This window comes from Akebia trifoliata, chromosome 2 (assembly GCF_017979445.1).
Source record: "Akebia trifoliata isolate Shusen 1 chromosome 2, ASM1797944v1, whole genome shotgun sequence".
Taxonomy (NCBI): Eukaryota; Viridiplantae; Streptophyta; class Magnoliopsida; order Ranunculales; family Lardizabalaceae; genus Akebia; species Akebia trifoliata.
Window position 1 is genome coordinate 23619257 of NC_141376.1, and position 22024 is coordinate 23641280.

General features: G+C 33.7%; 1 protein-coding gene across 1 annotated transcript in view; it reads left to right on the plus strand.

Moving 5' to 3' along the window:
* The window catches only part of LOC147409929 (polyketide cyclase/dehydrase/lipid transporter), a 28047-nt gene extending 13951 nt beyond the window's left edge, over positions 1–14096 (plus strand). The window contains exons 3-10 of the mRNA XM_086432110.1: positions 3297–3382; positions 4890–5289; positions 6460–6560; positions 9504–9570; positions 10564–10791; positions 11235–11696; positions 11854–11926; positions 13770–14096. Coding sequence (XP_086288236.1) covers positions 3297–3382; positions 4890–5289; positions 6460–6560; positions 9504–9570; positions 10564–10791; positions 11235–11696; positions 11854–11926; positions 13770–14014 — 1662 coding nt within the window. The 3' untranslated portion in view covers positions 14015–14096. The remainder of the gene's footprint in view (positions 1–3296; positions 3383–4889; positions 5290–6459; positions 6561–9503; positions 9571–10563; positions 10792–11234; positions 11697–11853; positions 11927–13769) is intronic.
* The last annotated feature ends 7928 nt before the right edge of the window (positions 14097–22024 follow it).

A 22024-nucleotide genomic window follows, 5' to 3' on the forward strand; every position in this document is an offset into this window, starting at 1 on the left:
GGGGAGAAACTCCGGATGAGACTACTATTAGATGATTGCGGTGATTAAAGAGAAAAAAAATTGTTGAAGAGGGTGGTGTTTTGGCTTTGATACCAAGAAGAAATTTAGAAGAGAAAAAGTCAAGTCTCATAATGAGATCTTAGCATATATATATAATCAATAATAAGGGAATGGACATAAATGCCCTTACAAAGAAATAAAACTAAATAAACTAATTTTAGTCAAACTAGAACTGACTACTCTAATATTTCCAATAAATAGTGTGCCCGTCCTTACCACAATGGGTATACTTTAGGATTCCACGACCTCCACCGCCTCCCTCTGAATCTTTACTACCCTCTTTACCTCCACGACTATCACAATCTAGCAATCACTTGTAAGTTGGCCACTATCTAATTGAGTAGTTCTCTTTTACCTGGAGAAAACATCTGTCAAGAAAGGAAGATCAGGACTTCCTAAAATCTAAGACTTGACTGCATCATACTCTGATCGAAAGGATGAAAGAAGACGAATAACATCTATATCCTCTCTTTGCTTCTGCATTGAAAGGATACGCATCAATGAAGCGAAGGTCTGATCCGGAGTCTTATCATCCTAGTGTAATTAGAAATATTACGAGTGATCTCATAAATTCGGGTTATATTGTTGGTTCCCGAATACATGTGCCTCACTCGTTCCTAAATCTCCTTCGTAGTATCAAAAAATATAAAGTTAACACTGATCTGCAACTCCATATTGTTCCACAACCAAGTAACAATCTGAGCATCTTCTTCTTCCCATACCTCAATGGCTTTTTCATCAAGAGAATCAGACTTCTTTTTAGTTAGATGAGATTTCATACCCTTAGCATTCAAAAATATTTCCACGGCCTTCGACCACTATATGTTGTTACTTCCATTTAAGAGAATAGAAATCATTTGAATTCCAACCAAATTAGTAGATATACCAAAGATAGTCTTTTGATCCATGATGAAATAACCGATTGCCCAAGAATCAATAAAATTGCTTTATATTTTAGTAAACGATTTTCTACTGTCGGAAAATCACCTCGACACGAATTCCTTATATCCAAGATCTATGAAAAATCTCCAAAAAACAGAGAGAAATCTATCCAAGTGAAATTGCAAGTTTCTAAAACTCCTTCAGACAAAATTGCAAGGCTCCAAAATCCTTTCCAGATAAAATTGTAGATCTCCAATACCTTTCAAGATGAAGTCGCAGGGTATTTTGAAGGACATAAAAACAATTTGAAACCTAACCACCACACCACCCCGCAAGCAACCACTAATAACAGATGAAAATCCGTTGATCTATGATCACATTAGGGATATTTTCCAACCGCAAAGACAAAATCCTCCGTTTGGAGGATTTTAACCACCACGAGGATAATAGATAAAAATCAAACTAGAAAAATCTGGTTTATACAAAGAGAGAAAAGAAGAAAAAAATGCAGAAAAAGAGGAGAGAACCAAAATTTGATCAATAAAAAAGCTCTGATACCATTTAGAAGGTCAGATTAGAGTTTAGAGAAGAGAAGAATGGAGAAAGTGGGAGGAGTTGAACTTGACTCTCTCACTATGAATCGTGGTATATATATAAAACTAGAAAATAAATGAAATTACACATATGTCCTTACGGCACACATAAAATACCGATATATCTAAAAGATTTTAAAAATACTTTTGGTGTTTCATAAAAGGATTTCCTTAAGGGTAGGAAGGGGGAATGGGGTCTGACTATGGGAGGATCGTTGGTATGGAACCAAAACACGATTTCTAGTATCTATTTCATTTAAGAAGATGGGCTTCAATGATTGCGAGACTAACGTTATTGCTACACTCTTCAATTGAATGTCTCTTGTTCCTATATTTTTTTCAGAGGAGGATCAGAGGTTTGAGTCAGTAGTTAAGATGTAATGTTCTCAGTTGCATCCTTCTATTAATCCCTTGTGTATCCATGATCTTTTGAATTTCTTGCATCAACAATTTGGGGTTCAAAAGTCCCTTCAAAGGTAGCATTTTTCATTTGGGTGCTACCTTAGATAGAATTTTGACTATGGATCATGTTACTTCCCCTGATATCATTTATGTGGAGTTGTATTCCTTATGTAAGGTTAGCGGTGAAAGCTTTTCTAATTTTCTCATTCATTGTAGTTTCATATGTTCAATATGGTCCATTTTTTGTTTTCTTTTCAAAATTAGTTAGTGCTTCCCTAGTTTATTATAATTATTGTTTTAGAGCTAACAGTCCTAGACTTTCGTCTCAAGTAAAAAGGATTCTATGGACCTTGACTCCCTTTTGTGATTTATTGGGCCAGTTGTAAGGCGATAAACAGTTCTGTGTTCAAAGGGAAGTAACACTCACTTATGTAAGAGATCATCTTGAGTGTTCATTTTTTTTTTTTTAGTGCAAAGCCTTTAAGGAATTTGAGGATTTGTTTTCCTTTAAGGACTTTATGTTCTAATGAGAGCTTAGACGAAAGAAGGTTTAGTAGTATTTCTTTGCATTGAGTTTTATTTTCTTCCTATTCTCTTGTTTGTATCATTCTTTCTTTAATTAGAACATGTATTGTCTATGCACGGTTATAATATGCTTAGAATAGATCAAAATAAGATGATAGAGATACCTAGCTAATCATATTTCATTTCTACTAATGAATGTAATGCGTGATTTTTTATTAATGAATATTATAAGGTGTAATTTATAAGTTCTTTCTATAGGGATTTTTTATATATATTTATTATTAAAAGAATTAATATCTTTAGAATGTTTTTCAACAAAGAATATTTCAATCGGATTGTACAATTCATCGAAATATTTCCATCTAAATCTTGCATTTGTATAACTAAAATTTTATTGTTTTGGTCCAAGTTCACTATTTATCAAAAATATTTCAAAGAATAAATAGTAATTTCCACTATAATGTACACAATAAGAAATTGTCAACTCAATTTCATGTCATCTTGTAGAAATGAAATATATTCTCGTATATTTTGTGGAAATATGTTGAAATTTATACAATGCTTAAATTCTATTTCAGCCTCTGTTGAATTTGATTTGACTTGGCTGAATGAACTTAAACTCGACTTAAAGCCATGATGCACTGTGAATGAATGATGATGTTTGATAGCAAATGGTAAATTTATGGCTCCACATTTTAGGTTTTAGTGCTTCCTTGATTGCTTTCTTGTATTTCTATTCAATTATTATAATGTACTTTTCTAGTTTATTTCTACTTATGCATCTTATGTATCACTTTATGTTGTAACAACTTTGAACATTTGCTCATGATTTAGGCCAATGGTCGTGAGCTCCACTTTTCCATGGTTGATGGGGACTTTAAAAAGTTTGATGGAAAATGGTCCTTAAAATCTGGCACAAGGTTGGGTCTATGTACTTGATTTGATTGAACATATGATTTAATAGGAAAATATTATTTTATTTGTCTTTTTCTTTTGCGTTTCACTCATTTTGGTTTGAAACTAGTTTATATATTTATGTATATATCTTATATAAATTTGAAAGGATACATGCTAAGTATTTTTCTTGTCCTTTTTACTAGTAGAATTTATTAAAACCATAGGAGAAATATAATGACACCAACAAGGTCAAGGGGACCTACCAAGGAAGAAAAAACCAAAATGAAAAACCATCTTTCCCATTCATAATGATATCCCTTCTGAAAACAAACTACTGAAATAATAAACCTCTACACTACTTAGAGATAGTTTGGGCTATTGAAAAATGAATGCCTTTGTATCAATGGTAATGCCTCAAACATATTCCTCCTTTCCTTTAAAAATCTTCTTATTCATTTAGTCCCAAAAAGTGCTCATTACTTTTGAAAAACCCTATAGTTCCCCTTCCTTTCAGATGCCCCAACACACAACAAAGGGAACCAAACTCCAAAGCATCGTCTTTCTACCTATAAATACCTAAGATCCCAAGATTGAGATAATGAAGCCACCAATGAAGGAAAACAACTTAAATATCATAAACAAGTCAAGAAATGAGCCCAAATCTCTTTTGAGAACTTACAATTGACAAGAAGATGATTGACCAACTCACCACTCTAAAGGCAAAGCAAGCAATGATTGGCTAAGATAACTGCTCGTGGAATAACGTTATACATGGTTAGAATTTTGTCCAATATGATAATCAAGATGAAAATCGTTTTCAATGGAACTTTTATCCCTAGATAGAAATCGTCGGAAAATTCAACACTGGAGATTGATCACAACTTATGGAATAATAGAAGGACTTAACCTAAAAATCTTCCATCCCAACTACAAGACTAAATTCTTTGATCTTCCTCTCTAGGAAAAAAGGGAATGCTAGGTAGCAGACCAATGAGACCAGTAATAAACTTAAATCTCTCAATCCTTAGAGTTTCTCCTAAGCCTAAAACCCCATGAGCAATGTTCTTATCATAACCAATATGTCCACCTATCCACCTATGTCTCCTATATGTATTTTATTTATGATTTTTGTTCTAAGGATCCATCGGGGATGCATAACTTGTTTAACTTGAAGAGATAACCATCAACAAAGTGCCAACTTAGCTTAGTGGTAAGACATGCGGGGTGTTGTTCCCACATCCCATGTTCAAACCCCCTTGAACCCAACTTCATTTGCTAACCACTAACCCAATACCCATCAAAATAATAATAGTAATAGACATCAAATAAATTTTTATTTATTTATATTTTTATGAATAATGAGAGAATTATTGGAAAAAAGTAGAATTACATAAAATTTAAGCATTTCTTTTTGAGTTTGTCCTCAAAAGATGAATTTCTTTTCTTTTAAATATTTCTTACGATAGCGTAATAAAATCCAAGTGTAGTACATTCTCCAATTTTCTCTCTTATTATTTTCTGTGTTTGCAGGTCTTCAACAACAACTTTATCCTATGAAGTCAACGTAATACCAAGATTCAACTTTCCAGCCATTTTCTTGGAGAGGATTATTGGGTCAGATCTTCCTGTAAACCTTCAAGCTTTAGCTCTTAGGGCTGAAAGAATTTCTGAAGCAAATCCAAAAACACTGGTCATAGGAAGTACCTCAATTGCAACTTCCAAGGCTTCCCTTACTTCTCCTTACATACACGTGGCGGGTGCTTTGTCAGAGAAAGATAAATTCCCCCCTAACGCCAATTCCAGTTTTGGTCCTTTGCTTCCATCTTCAAATGAACTCAACCATAATTGGGGTGTGTTTGGAAAAGTTTGCAGACTTGACAAGCCGTGCACGGTAGATGAAGTTCATTTTCGGAGATTCGATGGCCTCTTGGTAATTAATTGATTCTACTTTTGTCACCTTTCATTCTAGCTGGGGATATAAAACACAACAAGATATGTCCTAATTGTGTAGCATTTTAAAAATAGAACACCTTCATATGAAACTTACCTGTCACGAAAGGATGTGAACGACTTTAATTCATGTTAAGGTTATCTCTTAAAAAGGATGCTGTTGTAGGTCAGCAAGAACATAGAGGCTAGAGCCACCTATGAGGAAAGGATTCATGCAATATTTAACATTTGATGCCTTCCTTGTGTATCATTTTCTAAATAAAATGTTTGTTTTTTTTATTATCTTTCTTTCTCAGTTTGACTGAACTCAATGTTGTACCTGTTAATCCGAGTTTTGTTTTGAGCAATACAGATTTATTTTCATTAGTGGTAGGTTTATAGTTCATAGAAATCTTGAGGTTTAATTTGAGTCAGTTCTTTGCCAAGTAATCGATTTTCTTCTTAAGAAAGTGCTTTTGCATCAGAAGTGACCTTACTTCTCATCCATGCATTTTCTTACTATTAGCCCTGTCCTCTTTGGATCAATTTCCTAGTTTGTATGCTCTGTTAAAAAAAAAACGGGGGGGCGGGGGGGGGGGGGGGGGGGGATGGGATTTGCTGGTGTTATCTTTTGTGGCATTCGGGTTTTTGTGTTGTCTTTGGATTTTGGGTTTGGAAGGGCTTTAATGACTGGTAGATTGAACCGGTGTCTATTTTTGTTAGTTTCTTATTGCAATTTTTGTTGAATTTGAAGGAGGATAGTTGGGGGTCAGTTGCTAGAAAAGATGGGCTTTTCTCGGCCTAGTCCTTTTATAGTGCATTGATTCATCCGAGGTCTTTGAAAGCTTTTCTCCACTTTATTCTAGTGTGGGTTCGAAGGTTGCTTTGAAAATCTCCTGCATTTGTTTTTTTTTTTTTTTTGCAGTTCTAGTTGAGTATGAATCATTTAAACTCTAAAGAATTGTTTCTCACTTCCTCTAGCATAACGGAGTTGCTAAATTAAATGCAATTTCAACATCAATAAGGGGAAGTTTTTTTTGAATCTTCTACTTGATTCCTTTTCTTTGAAATTCAACTTATCACTCTATTTCTACTAGTAATCTCCTCTTATTAGTCTCGAGGAAAGACATTTCTAGTTTAGATTTTCTGATAAGATGGCTATGGACTGAAGGAAAATGGTGGAGTTCACCGTTGTGTTGTTGCTAGTATTACTGTAAAGGCACCTGTTCGTGAAGTATGGAGTGTTTTGACTGCATATGAGACTCTGCCCGAGTAAGTATTTTTCATTTTCTGTTCACTTTTTGTTTATTCAGTAGAGTTCTTACATATAAGATATATTTGTTCAGAGAGGGACTGAATTTTACCATTTAAATTAATAAAATGCTTTTCCCTCATCTAATCTTGATTTGTCACAAACAACCTATACATTTTTATTTTTATCTTTTATTAAATTCTCTTTCTTTCTTTTTTCCTGCAAGCTACCTTTTTCTGCATGTGCTTTGAGAGATTCTATTGCCACAACAACTTTTACTAACAGAACACAAACTCATATGATAGTGATCCAATCAAATGCTAATTGGTGTGCTGTTAGTAAAAGTTCGTGTGGCAATAGAATCTCTCCATGTTTTTTATTAGACATTGATTTGCCAATCGAAACTTTGGACTCTAGCTTAAGCTACTACTACTCAAAGCTATAGAAGATTTTTGTCGACAATTACCTTGCATTTATATTTACCAAATCCTAATAATTCCAATGCTTCGCATGCAATCAAGCTTGACCACTTTAATTTGACCAATAGTCACAAAGTCGGAGTAGGGATTTAAATCGGCAAGGGAAAACTTCGGAAAAAACGTTGAAAACAGAAAAAAAAACAAGAAAAAAGCAAGAAAAAAAAAAGATAAAAAAAATATTAAAAGTTTTGAAAAATATATATCTAATGAAAATTCATAAAATCAAGTTATTATCATCAAATCCCATATTGTTACATTTATGAATCACCAAAGTCCATTACGTATCAAATCCCACATCGAAAAAACAAGAAAGTGTTTAATCTTTTTTTCCTGTGAAAAAAATGAAAAAATCAGGAATAAAACAGCATTTTTTTCACAAATGAAAAAGTCGCGTTTATTAATCGTCAAACATGCAGGACGTGTTGTAAACGCGTTTTTTTTCAAAAATCACCCTTTTTTGTTACTATGATTTGACCAATGAAAAGTAGTCTACTAAGTTATCCCTTCAGTCTCAATAGACCTATTTCTAGTAATGTGGTTCACGGACCTCAACTAGAAGAAAGGAAAGGAACTCACCTGCTGATATCATGAATAGTCCAACTGGCCTTACTAGTAAGATTTCAACTCTTACTAAGGGCTGTTGAGCTCAACTAGTGGCATCCAAAACATGATTTGATGCCACAGGGTTGTAGAGGACAAAATTCTATCAACTTTGAAAAAAAAATGTTATTTCTCACTGTTTAATTTTAATTTTAAATTTGGAAGTTCTGTGGAAATTCGATAGCCGTCCATTTTCAAAATCTTGCCCCCTCCCCACCCCATTTGAATTTTTATTTATTGTTTTCTTTGGGTCTGAGTTTTCGATGAAATCTAGAGGGCTATGGTGTTGGATTGCCAATGTGGTAATCCATTTGAGCTCAAGGACCCTTAGTAAGAGTTAAAGTCTTACTAAGTTAGGAAAGTGTTTCTCTATGGTGGCGGACACAACCATCATTGCGTTGCTGGGAGTTATGGTAATTGAAGGTGCCCTGACATCTATCAAAGAAGTACTACGAGAATTTGCCCATACAAATAGATATATCCTCTCAGAATTACAACACCTGAGCTAATTGCAGAATCTGAATACATTGCCCCTGTTGGCTTCCAAGGAAGTCATTTAACCGCACAGAGCATCCATCTATGCAGCAGGAATCCCTCTTTTAGAAGCAATGCAAAAGTGCACACCGTCTCACTCACGTCATCGTATGAGCAACTGCAAGAGAAAGCCTCAGTCCCACAACCAGAGTTCGTGAAAATAGTCACAAGATTGTTGGAAGAAGGCACACAAAGTAGTGAGTGCATGTACACTCCATCCCCACCGATATTCAACGACATGCCTACCCACATAGTTATGCATCACTTTCATCTTGTACTATGGGAAGGGCGATACCTGCAAACATGTCTCCTGCAAGTTCTCAAAATTTTTAATAGTTCAGGCATTCCATGGTATAGAAGTTATTTTACGTTCACGAGTAGACAATGTTGTCTGAACTTGGGAGGCTACAATAGAGAAATGGAGAATATCTGAATGCTTATGTGCATCAATTTCGTTAAGCAACCATGAACTGCTTTGAACAAATTGACTCCCAACCTTGAAGGTAACTGATGTGATGGTTCCCCAGAGGAACGCCTCCAAATTATATGCCGCATCATTAGTGGTTTCTTTCAGTGGACATCGTTGTTAAGGTGGCAGATAAGGCAAGGAGGACATGGACTCCTGATCCCTCGACACTTGGCACTTTTTATGCCGTGAAGCCATGACATGACCCGCTGATATGCAGACTAAAAAGGAAAAGAATGTAAGAGGATCCCGAGAATATTAGGGTGCAAAATCACGTTCTACCATGCCTCTTTCAGAAAGGAATGTAAGAGGATCCTGAGAATATTAGCTCTTGGCATTCGGCTAAGGTCCCTCTAGACTATAAATACTGACTTCGAATGAAAGAGGGCTATCTTAAGGAAATCACTTGGGCAAGACCTTATCCACCTTGTAACCTTATTTCATGATTTTAGTTATTGACAAATCACAGCCACGACATCACTTATGAGCGGCATGGAGACATAAAGTACTTTTAAGGGGAAAACTTGGTCATATTTGTAATAGATAATAGAAATCAGAAATAAAATGAAAGATGTGACTATGAATACACTTGATGAATATTGAATCACATTTCCCTTTTGTCTCTCTTTTGTATCTCCTCTTTTCAATGTATCTTCTTTCTTTTTCCCATCTTCTTTACTTCTCTAATTAATACTTTCTATTTTACTTTCGTCCATGTAACTTAACAATCTCAAGTAGAATGAATTAGGCTTTGCTACCCAAATAAATCAAATCAATGTCTTTTGATTTGCAGATTTCTTCCTAGTACATAGACCTTTTTCTTGCTTTTCCAATCATATATCTTTCTTTCTGATTTTGTTTTCTCATGAAGTTGGTTTCTGCAGGATTGTTCCAAATTTAGCTATCAGCAAGATTTTATCGCGAGAAAACAACAAAGTTCGAATTCTTCAGGTACATGGAAGGATTTTACATTATCTTAGGAATGAAGCTACCATTTTTGTGGGGACATTATTGATCTTGATGACATTGACTTAGCTTTTGCAAACCATTATCAAAAAGCATTTTGTTCAAAATTGATAAATTTTGTATTACAAAGATAACTTGTTTATCAAACTTTCAATTCACTGTGTAGGAGGGGCCCTAATAGGTATTTCTAATTTTCTATTTTTTGGATCTGATATATAGTATATGTTGGTTTGTTCTCGTCTTTCCTGATTCTGTAGCCCATTAAGTGCATTTAGAGAATCTCATATATTATGTCAATTAAATTTTTTTTTTAAGTAAATGAGTGCAGGGATACTTATGTTTAGTGTACTCTAATACTAATATATAAAACACAGTTTTGATCACTCCATTTTTTTTTTCTTCTGCAATAGGTAATGATAATGTATCTCAGCTATCTGAAGGCTATGGATGTTTTTTGAAATGACTCAACTGCTATTGAATATGATTCTAAATTCCATTGAAAATTGAAAGTGCTGCTATTTGTTTTTCTTCTGTAATAGTTAATGATAAGTGCTGCTATTTGCTTAATTGAGGCGGGGATAGGGGTGAGGTTCCTTGTACACGTTTTTGTTGTGTATGAGATATCTTGTATTCTGTTGCGCTATACAGAGTTGCAGGGGTGCAGGGGCAGCACCCCAGCCGGTTTAGGGTTATGAAAAGGGCAATCGTGTAATATTGTTTAGGGTTTTCTATTTTGGGGGCTTTGTTATTTGGGGGAGATTTACATGTTTTAGTAACTCCCAATTCTATAAATAGAGATCTCTAGGGCTGTAAAACATGAGAGAAAAGTGGTCTGATCCATGGACGTGGGCACACTGCCGAACTTCGTGAATCCTTGTATTTTGTGCTATTTTTTTCATCTTTGCTGTTTTGTTTTTTCACACTTTTTTCATCCATGAAGGCTCTGCCCCAATTACTCATTCTACAACTCTTTGGCAGGAAGGATGCAAGGGCTTATTGTATATGGTACTTCATGCGCGAGTTGTTTTGGATTTATGTGAAAAACTTGAACAAGAGATCAGTTTTGAGCAGGTTGAAGGGGACTTTGACTCGTTCCAAGGAAAATGGCTTCTTGAGCAACTTGGAAGTCATCATACACTATTGAAGTACATGGTTGAATCAAAAATGCACAAAGATTCCTTTCTTTCAGAAGCCATTGTCGAAGAGGTACGAAGATGATGATTTCTACTCTAGTTTCTAATTATGATTACATTTTGGGGCTATGTAAGATTTGTAAATTAGTTTTAGAGCTGCTATTGGCACCCCAATTTCTTAAATTATTTATCACACCCCAAGTAAAGATTAAAACACGCTCTTCAAACATTACAAAGGTTTGTCTCAAATTATAAACTCAACATTATAACACTCTGTTCAAACAATTTCTGTTGGCACCCCAACTTTTACTTATTCTCAATCATTCACTTATTTACTTTATTTTTAATTCGGGTGTAATAAGTAAAGGTTGGGGTGCCAATAGAAGCTCTCATTAATTTCCACACAAAAATTCTTAATTCTTATACTTATACTGCTCAATAAATCTGTTTGACTTGGAAACAAAATGATGGGATGGGTGGATCTCAAAGATGAATTTCTAAATCTTAATTTTCCAGGTTATATACGAAGATCTACCATCAAATTTATGTGCAATTCGCGATTATATCGAAAAACAGGAAGCAATGAACTCATCTGAAACATGTGATAACATAATATATTCAGAATCAAATTTTACTTCATCGGGCACTAAAATGGATTCCAAGGATGGAAAATCACCCGATCAGGTTTCTTATAGCATTGGTCCAAATCCATTGAGACAGAGACCAAGAGTTCCAGGCCTTCAGAGGGACATTGAAGTTCTCAAAGCTGAGCTTTTGACTTTCATTTCCCAATACGGGCAGGAAGGATTTATGCCTATGAGAAAGCAACTACGTTCACAAGGAAGGGTGGACATTGAGAAGGCAATTACCCGCATGGGTGGATTCAGAAAAATCGCAACATTGATGAACCTTTCCCTTGCTTATAAACACCGTAAACCAAAGGGTTATTGGGATAACTTTGAGAATTTGCAAGAAGAGGTATGAATAGTTGACTGTGGTACATTTTCTTTTCTAGATACTAGATTCTAGCAATTATATGTTTCCACACTTCACTGGTATCTGATTCTGCATATTTCTCAGTAAAGTAAAATCATTCTGTACAAGAAGTCTAACAATGATCTGTTTAATCATCCAGATAACTCGATTCCAGAGGAATTGGGGAATGGATCCCACCTACATGCCTAGTAGGAAGTCATTTGAGCGTGCAGGTATGGGAAAAGAAAATCAATCGCCTATAATTGATGAGATTATTATCATATATATAAGTAGCACCCAGCCGCCAACACTTAGGGAGCCAACATTTTGTCCTATATAGGTTAGAAGTTTCGGATTGTGCTGATTTTTGGTAAGGATGATCCCTATGGTGAGGAGATCATCCTCACAAAAAATCAGCCCATTCCGAAACTTCTAACCACATCAAAAGTGGTTTACAAGTTGAAGAATTGTGCAACGTCAATTTTTTAATTTGTAAACCACTTTCGGCAGGGTTAGAAGTTTCAAATTGGTCTGATTTTTGTGATGATGATCCCCTCACCATATAGATCATGCTCACAAAAAATCAGCCCAATCCAAAACTTCTAACCCATATAGGACAACACGTTGGCTGCTGAATAGGACCCTATATATTGGGGAATGCTAACGTCCAAGACTTCATGGGGACAGTAGTATTCTCCACCATATTCACTTTCAATAATACCCCTGCCCATTTTGTCATTTAGTGAAAAAAAAAAGAGGGTATGTTGGTCCTTTACATAATAAATGCTTGTCTTTTATTGATTCCCAAAACATTATTGCAAACAAGGAATTTAAATCCGAAGAATAAAATGCCCTTAGCATGTATTATTTAAAAGACAAATATGGGAAATGTTCAGCACCAAACATTTTGGCAAAACATTTTTCAAAAATCAGCCCATTCCAAAACTTCTAACCCCATCAAAAATGGTTTACAAAAAATGGACGGTCCACGATTTTTCAACTTGTAAACATGGGGCTAGAAGTTATGGAATGGGCTGGTTTTTGGTGAGGATGATCTCCTCACCGTAGAGATCATCCTCACCAAAAATCAGCCCATTCCAAAACTTCTAACCCATGTAGGACAAAAATGGTCGGCTAAAATGTTGGCCAAAATGTTTGGTGCTGAACGGGACCCGACAAATATTTATTATGTAAACCATCATTTATTATGTAAAAGAACCAACATACCCTTTTCTTTTTCACTAAAAGACAAAATGTGTATTGTTAGTATTGAAAGTGAATGTGGTGGAGAATGCTAAAGTCCTCCATGAAGCCTTAGACATTAGCATTCCCCTATCTATTTATATATATAATTTCATGTTCTTTCAAAGGATAACTTGGATTCCCTTTAAAAGTAAATTAAAAAATGCATCTATAAATATGGAAGCTACACCCATAAACAACCTAGCATTGACTAACCCTCATGCTTTGCATAATGACACTTTTTGTTCTCAATGTTTCAAGAAGTTAGATAATGATTCGATAAATAATTTTTTTGTACCAAATATGCCTTAGTTATTGTTTAATTCTTGACTCTAGTTTTCTATTTTGAGTTTTAGCAAGCAGGATTGGTTGGTTTAAGGTTAAGTTTGAGTGTATACATGTAGATTGTAATCATCAACTTATAAAGGACTGAACAATTTGGATTTGGCATGGGAAGTTGATCTCCTGGAAGTGATATTGGAGGTCTTGATACGGTCGAAAGATCAAATTTCTTCTCTATTTCTCTTCTTTTCATTTTTTGTGTGTTTTGATGCAAGCATGGTGATATGATTTGACACATAATCAGATAATTATAAGAGGTTGGAATCCTTAATGTCATGTATGTATTCTTGAGATATGCATAAAATCTCAGTCGTTGGATTTTGTGTTTACACAATCAAGATCTTGTGATATTTTCTTGAGTCAAATGACCACACCCTATACATAAATTAAAATGAACTTATTTTCAGTCTGGTTTTACAAGCAAATTTTTGTTGACAAGGTAAATGGTGTGATCTTATTGTCTTTTTTCTGCCTATCTTGAAATTTTTACAGGGCGTTACGACATTGCACGGGCATTGGAAAAATGGGGTGGCCTTCACGAAGTGTCTCGTCTCTTATCACTTAAGGTGAGGCATCCCAGCAGACAGGCGAACCCAGCCAGAGAAAAGAAATTTGATGCTATGGCATCCAATGATGTAGAGGGTGATGAGAAGACACAATATAAACCTTGTGTTTCTCAAGATACACAGAAGTGGCTCTTGAAACTAAAGCATTTGGACATTAATTGGGTGGAATAAGAATGTAAATACATTATTTATATGTTTATAATTTGATGATGATATGATCATGTAAATTTATGCTTTAATGGCTCTTTGTTCACATGCTGTATCAATTGAAGAGTTCTAGCCATCTGATTAAACTTTTTATTTTTCTCCATGCTTTTAGATTACTTGGATCAATGTCCAAATCATTTTAGAATCATCAAAACTATGTTCTTGGTAATGGATGACCTAAAATGTGATACATGTCATGTTAAGAATATTAGAATTCAAGGTAATTGGTAATATTGGATTGAAATCCTTGTCTTTAGGTATTTTATTGATCGAGAAAAAAAAAAAAAAAAAAACATTCCATCTTTCAGGACCGATATTTGGCTTTTTTGTCGAGTAAGACATTCTGAAATGGTACAGAACTTTAAACTATATTGGCCTAATTTTAGTTTTATACACATTTATATAGCCTTTTTTTTTTTTGGGTAAAAGTTAGGAGAATTGATGTGGACTATTCCTACTCATTGTTAAATATTTGTTCTTTACTAAAATAGGTATTGATTCTCAAATGCAACTACAAGGCAAAAATCATGGGTTTGCGCAAGAACTAATATATGTTTAAATTACTAAGTTCATTGAAAACTTTCAAATGCAAGGAACTTCAATTGTTTAAAGAGAGATTTACCGGCCAGGCCTATCTGTTGCAATTTTATTTATCACATTTGTTATTGAACAAACTTTACTTTATGAATCAAGTTAGTAGGAAATCTTATTAAAGGCCATTGGGCCCACATGAATTGTCCTAGATTTCATGGAAAAAAAAACTCTAATTCTAAAGAAAAAAAAAAGAATATTTTTTGAGCTTGATCCAAGGTGTTGTAAATGGATGACTGCCAAACTCCCAAATTTAAAACTAAAATTCAACGTTGAAAAATCACTTTTTTTTTTCTAAGTCATTGGAATTTTGTACTTTGTCATCAGATCATGTTTTTGATTCCACAAATTGATGTGGTTATGATTCACTCCAACGTATGTTTACTAACAAATTAACTGCATCAATTTGAATTTTATGACATGAATCCCCACCACAAGATTTGTTGTGTAAGGAACTTGATAAAGTAAGAGAAACAATTTCGTTATTGACTTAGTATAGATTTTGAGCCTTCCTAAGGGGCATTTTGCTTAAATGCATTACTACATTAGCAATCCAACACCACAACCTTCTACATTTCATTGAATAACTCAGATTCAAAAACAAAACAAAAAAATCGAAAAACAATTTTGTTTGGGCTCGATCCAAGGTTTTGAAAATAAATAGCTACCAAAGTTTAAAACTAAAATTCAAGGATGAAAAATTATCTTTTTTTGAAATTTTTTTCTCAAAGTTTATAGAATTTTATCCTCTACAACCCTAAAGTATGAGATCACATTTTTGGATGCCACAAGGTGAGCCCACGGACCCTTAGTAAGGGTGAAATCCTTACTAACTTAGCTAGGTTAGTCGGACTCATAAAATAAGGTTCCCTTCGAGTTGTCAAACTCTTAGGGAGTAATTTTTATTAAAATTGCAACAATTAGGTCTGCTGGGTAAATCTTTCTAGTTTAAATACATTAAATATTTATTACTAATAATTAATAAAATTGATAACAGATAAATTATTGTCCAAAAAAAAATTCGATCCGAACCAAGCCCATTGTTAGAGAGAGTGATGTGATCCCCAAGATCACACAGGTTTAGGAGCGTCAAAGAAAAGAAAATGAGATAGATAAGGTCGCCAAATTCTCCAGAATTTCTTGTAGGAATATTAATTATTCAATCAAGTCTTCCTTCTCTTAGAGCAGCCATTACAATTTATTTAGGAGGAAACTACCATAATAACTAAACAATTCAGATGAGTAATCAACTGAATTCAAAAAATAACTAACGGTGAGTTGGCGAAGATCTAATGGAATTGTTGGAAATTCTGATTCTAATTTGTTGAAACAATGAATTATAAGTAATAATATAATGTAAACAACTCGAAGAAATTAGAAGAATTTATCGGTGAATAAGGCATGGAGAAGCCGTTGTCCTTAAAACCAATTTTGCCCCCTTAGGATTGAATCCTCAGTGCAGTCAGTTTCAGGTATCTGGTTTCTAAGATTCAACAACTACTGTCTGCTAACCGTGCACTAGGAAATAACAAATCTATGGCGAACTCGATTAGATTGAACTTTGCACAAGCAGTAAAATTTTGTATCGGAAAAAACAGAAGAGAAGAAGAGAAATCAGAAAGTTTGATGTGTTCTTCTATACGTTTTCTATTTTTGAAGAAAATGGAACAAACTTATTTTATAAACAGTAAGCCATCAGTCCACAACAGGCCCAAAGATTCACAATTGTAATGAAAACACGTCGTTTGGGCCTTGCGAAGCTCAAACGGTAAAAACAGATCAACGGTTGAGATAAAAACACAAATCAACGATTGAGATTAAATAAAAATTTAACAAAAATGGGTCTATCACGCGCCCACGTGAGGCTTAAAATCCGAAATTTGCGCCCCCCTGTGTGCACATCATATGCACATACGCACACTAAGGTTTTCCAACGGGTTGGTCCTAAACACAATGGGTTGCAGTCCCACAATGCCTTGGGCCCCCATGTACATGTGAGACCCAGTCTTTATCTCTCTCACACTTAAGCAATAAAGAGAGAGGGATCATATATAAGTTGAGAACTTTCCTTGTATTTACCCGATGTAGGACTAAAAAATGAAGAGTTGTCTTTACAACTCTCATAATCAAAAAAGCAAAAAGAATCTTTGACTTTCAACTAATATAAAAAAGGAAAAAGGAAAAAACTCTTTTATGTTTCATTAAAAAAAGGAAAAAACTACTTTTTACACAAAACACTCAAGAAGTCTTGAGTTCAAAGCTTATTCTCAACAATATATGAAATATAAACTATGAATTTTACAAAAAAACCCCACAAATTCATAGTAAGAAGAGAATGAATTGTTGCTCGTACAAAATGAAATACCAGATACCTAATATCGATGTCTTTTGGACTTAATCGATACTTAGTATAGATAGACAGAACTCACATAGACCTGGTGTAACTAAGTTACTTAACCCTTTCTCTTTTAGTATGAATTTAACTATCATGTCATGCATATTTTTCTTTCTAGGACTGATCGAGTTCTTATGATTTGACATTTTTTGGCTATGTGTTGAATCTTGATTTTTCATGAATGCTTTACAACAATTGCCCATAGTATTCATAGGAAGCAGCCCCACTTTCACATTCACATAGGTAAGTCCATCAAGTGTGTTCTATGACTATTACACAACACCAAATAAGGCTATGGACTATATTAAGAATTTTTGTTCATCCTTAACTTGTCATAGATAAACACTACTTAACATCATAAGAAAAGGACCAAGAGTTTGTCAACTCTTTTTCACTAGTACTTCATCAATTAGTTTAGTGACTTGTTATTACCCATTGAATTTACTTCTTGGGATCTCCAGTCATGTAGATTGGGTTTCCATCACAGACTAATTATTTACATAGGCATTAGTCTCACTCCCCTCAATGATTTACTCACTAACCCTCTAGTTAATGGTTTTATTAACGGATCTGCTAAATTGCTTTTTGACCTTACAAAGTCAATAGCAATCACTGTATCCCTTAATAATTGATTGACGACATTATGTCTAAGACGAATATGTCTACTCTTACCATTATATATATGATTTTTAACCTTGACTATAGCAGCCTAACTATCATAGTGTATATTTACTGATGACATTAGTTTTTCCCATAAAGGAATACCTATCAATAGGTTTCTTAACCATTCAGCCTTAATTTCAACTAACTTTAATGCAATGAACTCTAATTCCATTGTAGATTTAGCCATACAAGTCTGCTTGGATGATTTCCAAGAGACAACCCCTCCACCTAGCATAAAAATATAACCACTAGTATACTTAGATTTATCAGATTCTGATATCCAATTCACATCACTGTACCCTTCTAACACATTTGGGCTTCTACTAAAATGTAAGCCTATATCCATGGTTTTTCTTAAATATCTGATAACCCTCACTAATGATGTCCAATGGTTTCTACTAGGATTACTAGTGAACCTACTTAACACCCCCACAACAAAATCTATATCTAGACGAGAACAATTCATTAAATACATAAAACTTCCTATGATCCTAACATATTATTTTTATGACACACTATCACTTCTATTATTTTTTACTTTCATCTTCGGATCTAAGGAAGTTAAAACATGTACACTCTCAAAATGTCTAAACTTCTTTAAAACTTTTTATACATAGTGGCTTTGAGACAATACAAATCCTTCATCTTTTTTAGCTATTTTAATCCCTAACATGACATCAACTTTTCCTAAATCCTTCATCTCAAATTTGGATTTTAGGAAAGATTTAGTTTCCTCAACTATTTTTAGATTTATTCCCAAAATCAACATATCATCTACGTACAAGCAAATGATTACACCAGTTTTGCTACTAAATTTGCGATACACACACCTATGACAATCATTAAAAATATATCCACTAGACTTTAGCACAGAATCAAATTTCTTGCCATTGTTTAGGTGCTTGTTTTATAGCCCATATAAGAACTTTATTAACCTACACACTTTATTCTCTTGGCCAAGAACTACATACCCTTCGGGTTGTTCCATATAAATTTTTTCTTCTAAATCACCATTTAAAAATGCTATTTTGACATCCATTTGGTGAACTACTTGTTTGTAAATAGAAGGTAAGGCTACTAAAACTCTAATAGTAGCAATCTTAGTAACTGGAGAATACATATCAAAGTAATGTATCCCTTCATTTTGTCTAAATCCTTTGGCGACCAACCTTACTTTAAACTTATTTATTGATCCATCTGATCTTAATTTCTTTTTAAATACCTATTTGCATCTAATAGGTTTGGTACCTTTAGGTAACTCCACTAATTCCCAAGTATGGTTTAACATAATTAACTCTAATTCACTTTTAATGACTTCTTTCCAAAAAATAGCATCAGGAGATGTCACCGCTTCTTGATAAGATAACAGATCATCATATATATAAATCATCTCCTAGATTGGTTTATTTTCTAATTCTTTTACTCCTTTTAAGTTCTATTTCTTCTACTATCTCACTAGGATTTATCTCTTTAGGAAAAGATTCAAGAATTGACGTTTTTCTTTCTATCACCATTTTTTCCTTTGTCATTAAAACTTAAAGAAGTTTTAACCGTCATAGGAAAAATATCCTCAAAAAATTCAGCATCTTTAACTTCAATGATGACATTGCTATCAATACCATCTTTATTAGATCTTAAGGTTAAGAATCTATATAAAGTACTATATTCAGAATATCCTAAAAATGCACAATCAACTGTTTTAGGTCCTATCTTCTTCTTTTTGATTTCTAGGAGTCCTACTTTACATAAACACCCCTACACTTTAAGGTAATTTAAGTTAGGCATAAGGAATTTTTCCTAATTTCATATGGAGAATCTTATTAGTAATGTGACATACAGTCAATATAGCCTCTCTCCACATATTACTAGACATTCCAGAGTTTATAAGTAACACATTTAGCATTTCTTTTAAAGATCTGTTCTTCCTTTCCACTATTCCATTTGACTTAGGTGAGTATGGAGGCGTGATCTCATGTATAATGTCATTTTGTTCACAAAATTAACTAAGGAGATTAGAATCATATTCTCTTCCTCTATCAGATCTTAGTCTCTTAATCTTCCCATCTAATTGATTTTCTACTTTATTTTTATATTTTAGAAACATATCTTCTGCTTCATTTTTATTTCTAAAAAGATATATTCTTCGAAATTTAGAAAATCATCTATAAAAGTAATGTAATATCTTTTACCTCCTCTAGACTCAAGATTTCTAAAATCTCCAAGATTAGTATGAATAAGACTAAGAAATTCTGAAGATGTTTTTGATATGTTATAGTGTAAGTTATATGTAAATTTTGATTCTACACAAATCTCGCATTTATCTAACTCCTTAATTTTAATCTAAGTAAAATACTTAAGTTCTTCAATTTCTTTAATTTTCCTAAATTGGTGTAATCTAATCTAACATACTATAAAGAAATTGGCTCAACAAGATATGCAAAAATGATGCAATTTCATTCATAATATTAAGTACAAACAAACCCCTATTACAATATCATTTTCCTAAAAATACCCCGTTTTTAGTCAATACTAGTTTATTCAACTCAAATACAAGTTTAATTCCAGCTTTGTTCAAAAGAGACCCAGATACAAGATTTCTTCTAATGGCAGGAACATGAAGAATATCTATGAGTACTAGCGTCTTCCCAAAAGTCAGCTTAAAGATCACTTTACCTTTTCCAGCAACCTGAGATGTTCTTGAGTCTCATAAATAACCACTTCGTCTGTGGCGCCACACCAAACACTAACACAAAACCCTATGTCAGATCTCGAAACACTAGGTGCCGCCTCAAAATTTTGGCATGGTCTCCTCTGTTTATGTTATCATTTCAAGGTGTTCAACATGTTCCATCTGATAAACAACATCTATAATATCCTGTATATACATATCAAATATAATAATAGCGGAAGCCTATATACATTTAATAACGTACGATAGATCAGAGTACGGAAAGATAACCAAAATATAGGATCATACAAACATTTCTCACTCTAACAAAAGTCCTAACGCTCAATACAACATCTATAATATTCCTGGACAAATCGACACCATTAGGGGGTATAGCCCTAGTACTCACCAGATAACGGATTTTAGTCGTCTATCTGACTTACCAAATAGTCTTCACTGGTTTTCTACACCTATCTCGTCAAATTCCGAATCTAAAACTAAAAAATGGAGAAGAAAATTATGAGTAACAATGGTTATTTAGTAGGGAAGCAAATAATTTCTGTCAATAACCTCTCCTAACATTACTAAATAAATATACTAAATCATTTTAAAATATGCAAAGTTTTATAAAAGAAACTACGATTAACTGGTACATATAACCAGGAATGAGCAACTAAGCATTTTAAAACTCACATTACATCAATGAACAATACCCACTATAGCATTTTCTTTTTATATAAATCTAATTGACCAAATCGAAACATTAAACATGCATTTCATTTTATATATCAAAATAAGACAACAGATACATAATACACAATGGTGGAGTAGTAGAATTAGAGAGTTGGGATTCACGAATGAATCGCTCCTAGTCGGGACATGACGTTTCATACAAAGTATTAATTTCTGATTTTGTGGCTGGTCATTGTTTACCACACTTGCAAGACCATTTATCCGACTCAGGCTAGCTGTTTAACATGATCGTAAGTTATGAGTCTCCTTTCGATGTGTCAAAACGTTCGACTATTATAGATTGTCAGTGATCACTGACTAATCATATTCGTTTATGCCTATCAGGCGTGTATGTGATTCTCAAATATATAATTCATTCGTATACAACCACCTTTACATTATAAGTTCACTAGTAAAGATAGAGATGAATAAACCCGGATTCCAGTTGTGACTCCACTCTCATACGCGTTACATACTACGTATAAGTTTGGTTGTCCCTCCGTACATCCCAGGATAGTATATTACTCTAGATGATATGACAGACTATCCCTTCAAGTATTCACAAGCTCTTTAACAATTTACAAAATAGCTACATATACATATCATTTTTTTTCTTTGAAAATAAATAAGAAATTAACATTAAAGAGTGGAGAATGGATATCCAATTTCCTACCATACAACTATAACCACCCGGTCAAAAATAAATAACAAAACTTGGAGCCTCTACACCAACAGAATTTAAATAAACATGCAACCAATCATTATCCCTAGATATTCCTTCATCAACCTACACACAACATTACAATGTAAAATGCAGACATCACCCTTCGGGTGTGACTATTATATTTTACTGTTTCATTCCCTTTTCTTTTTTTTTCGATTCTTGCATTTTTTTTTTACGTTTTCAAACACATCATTCATTTTT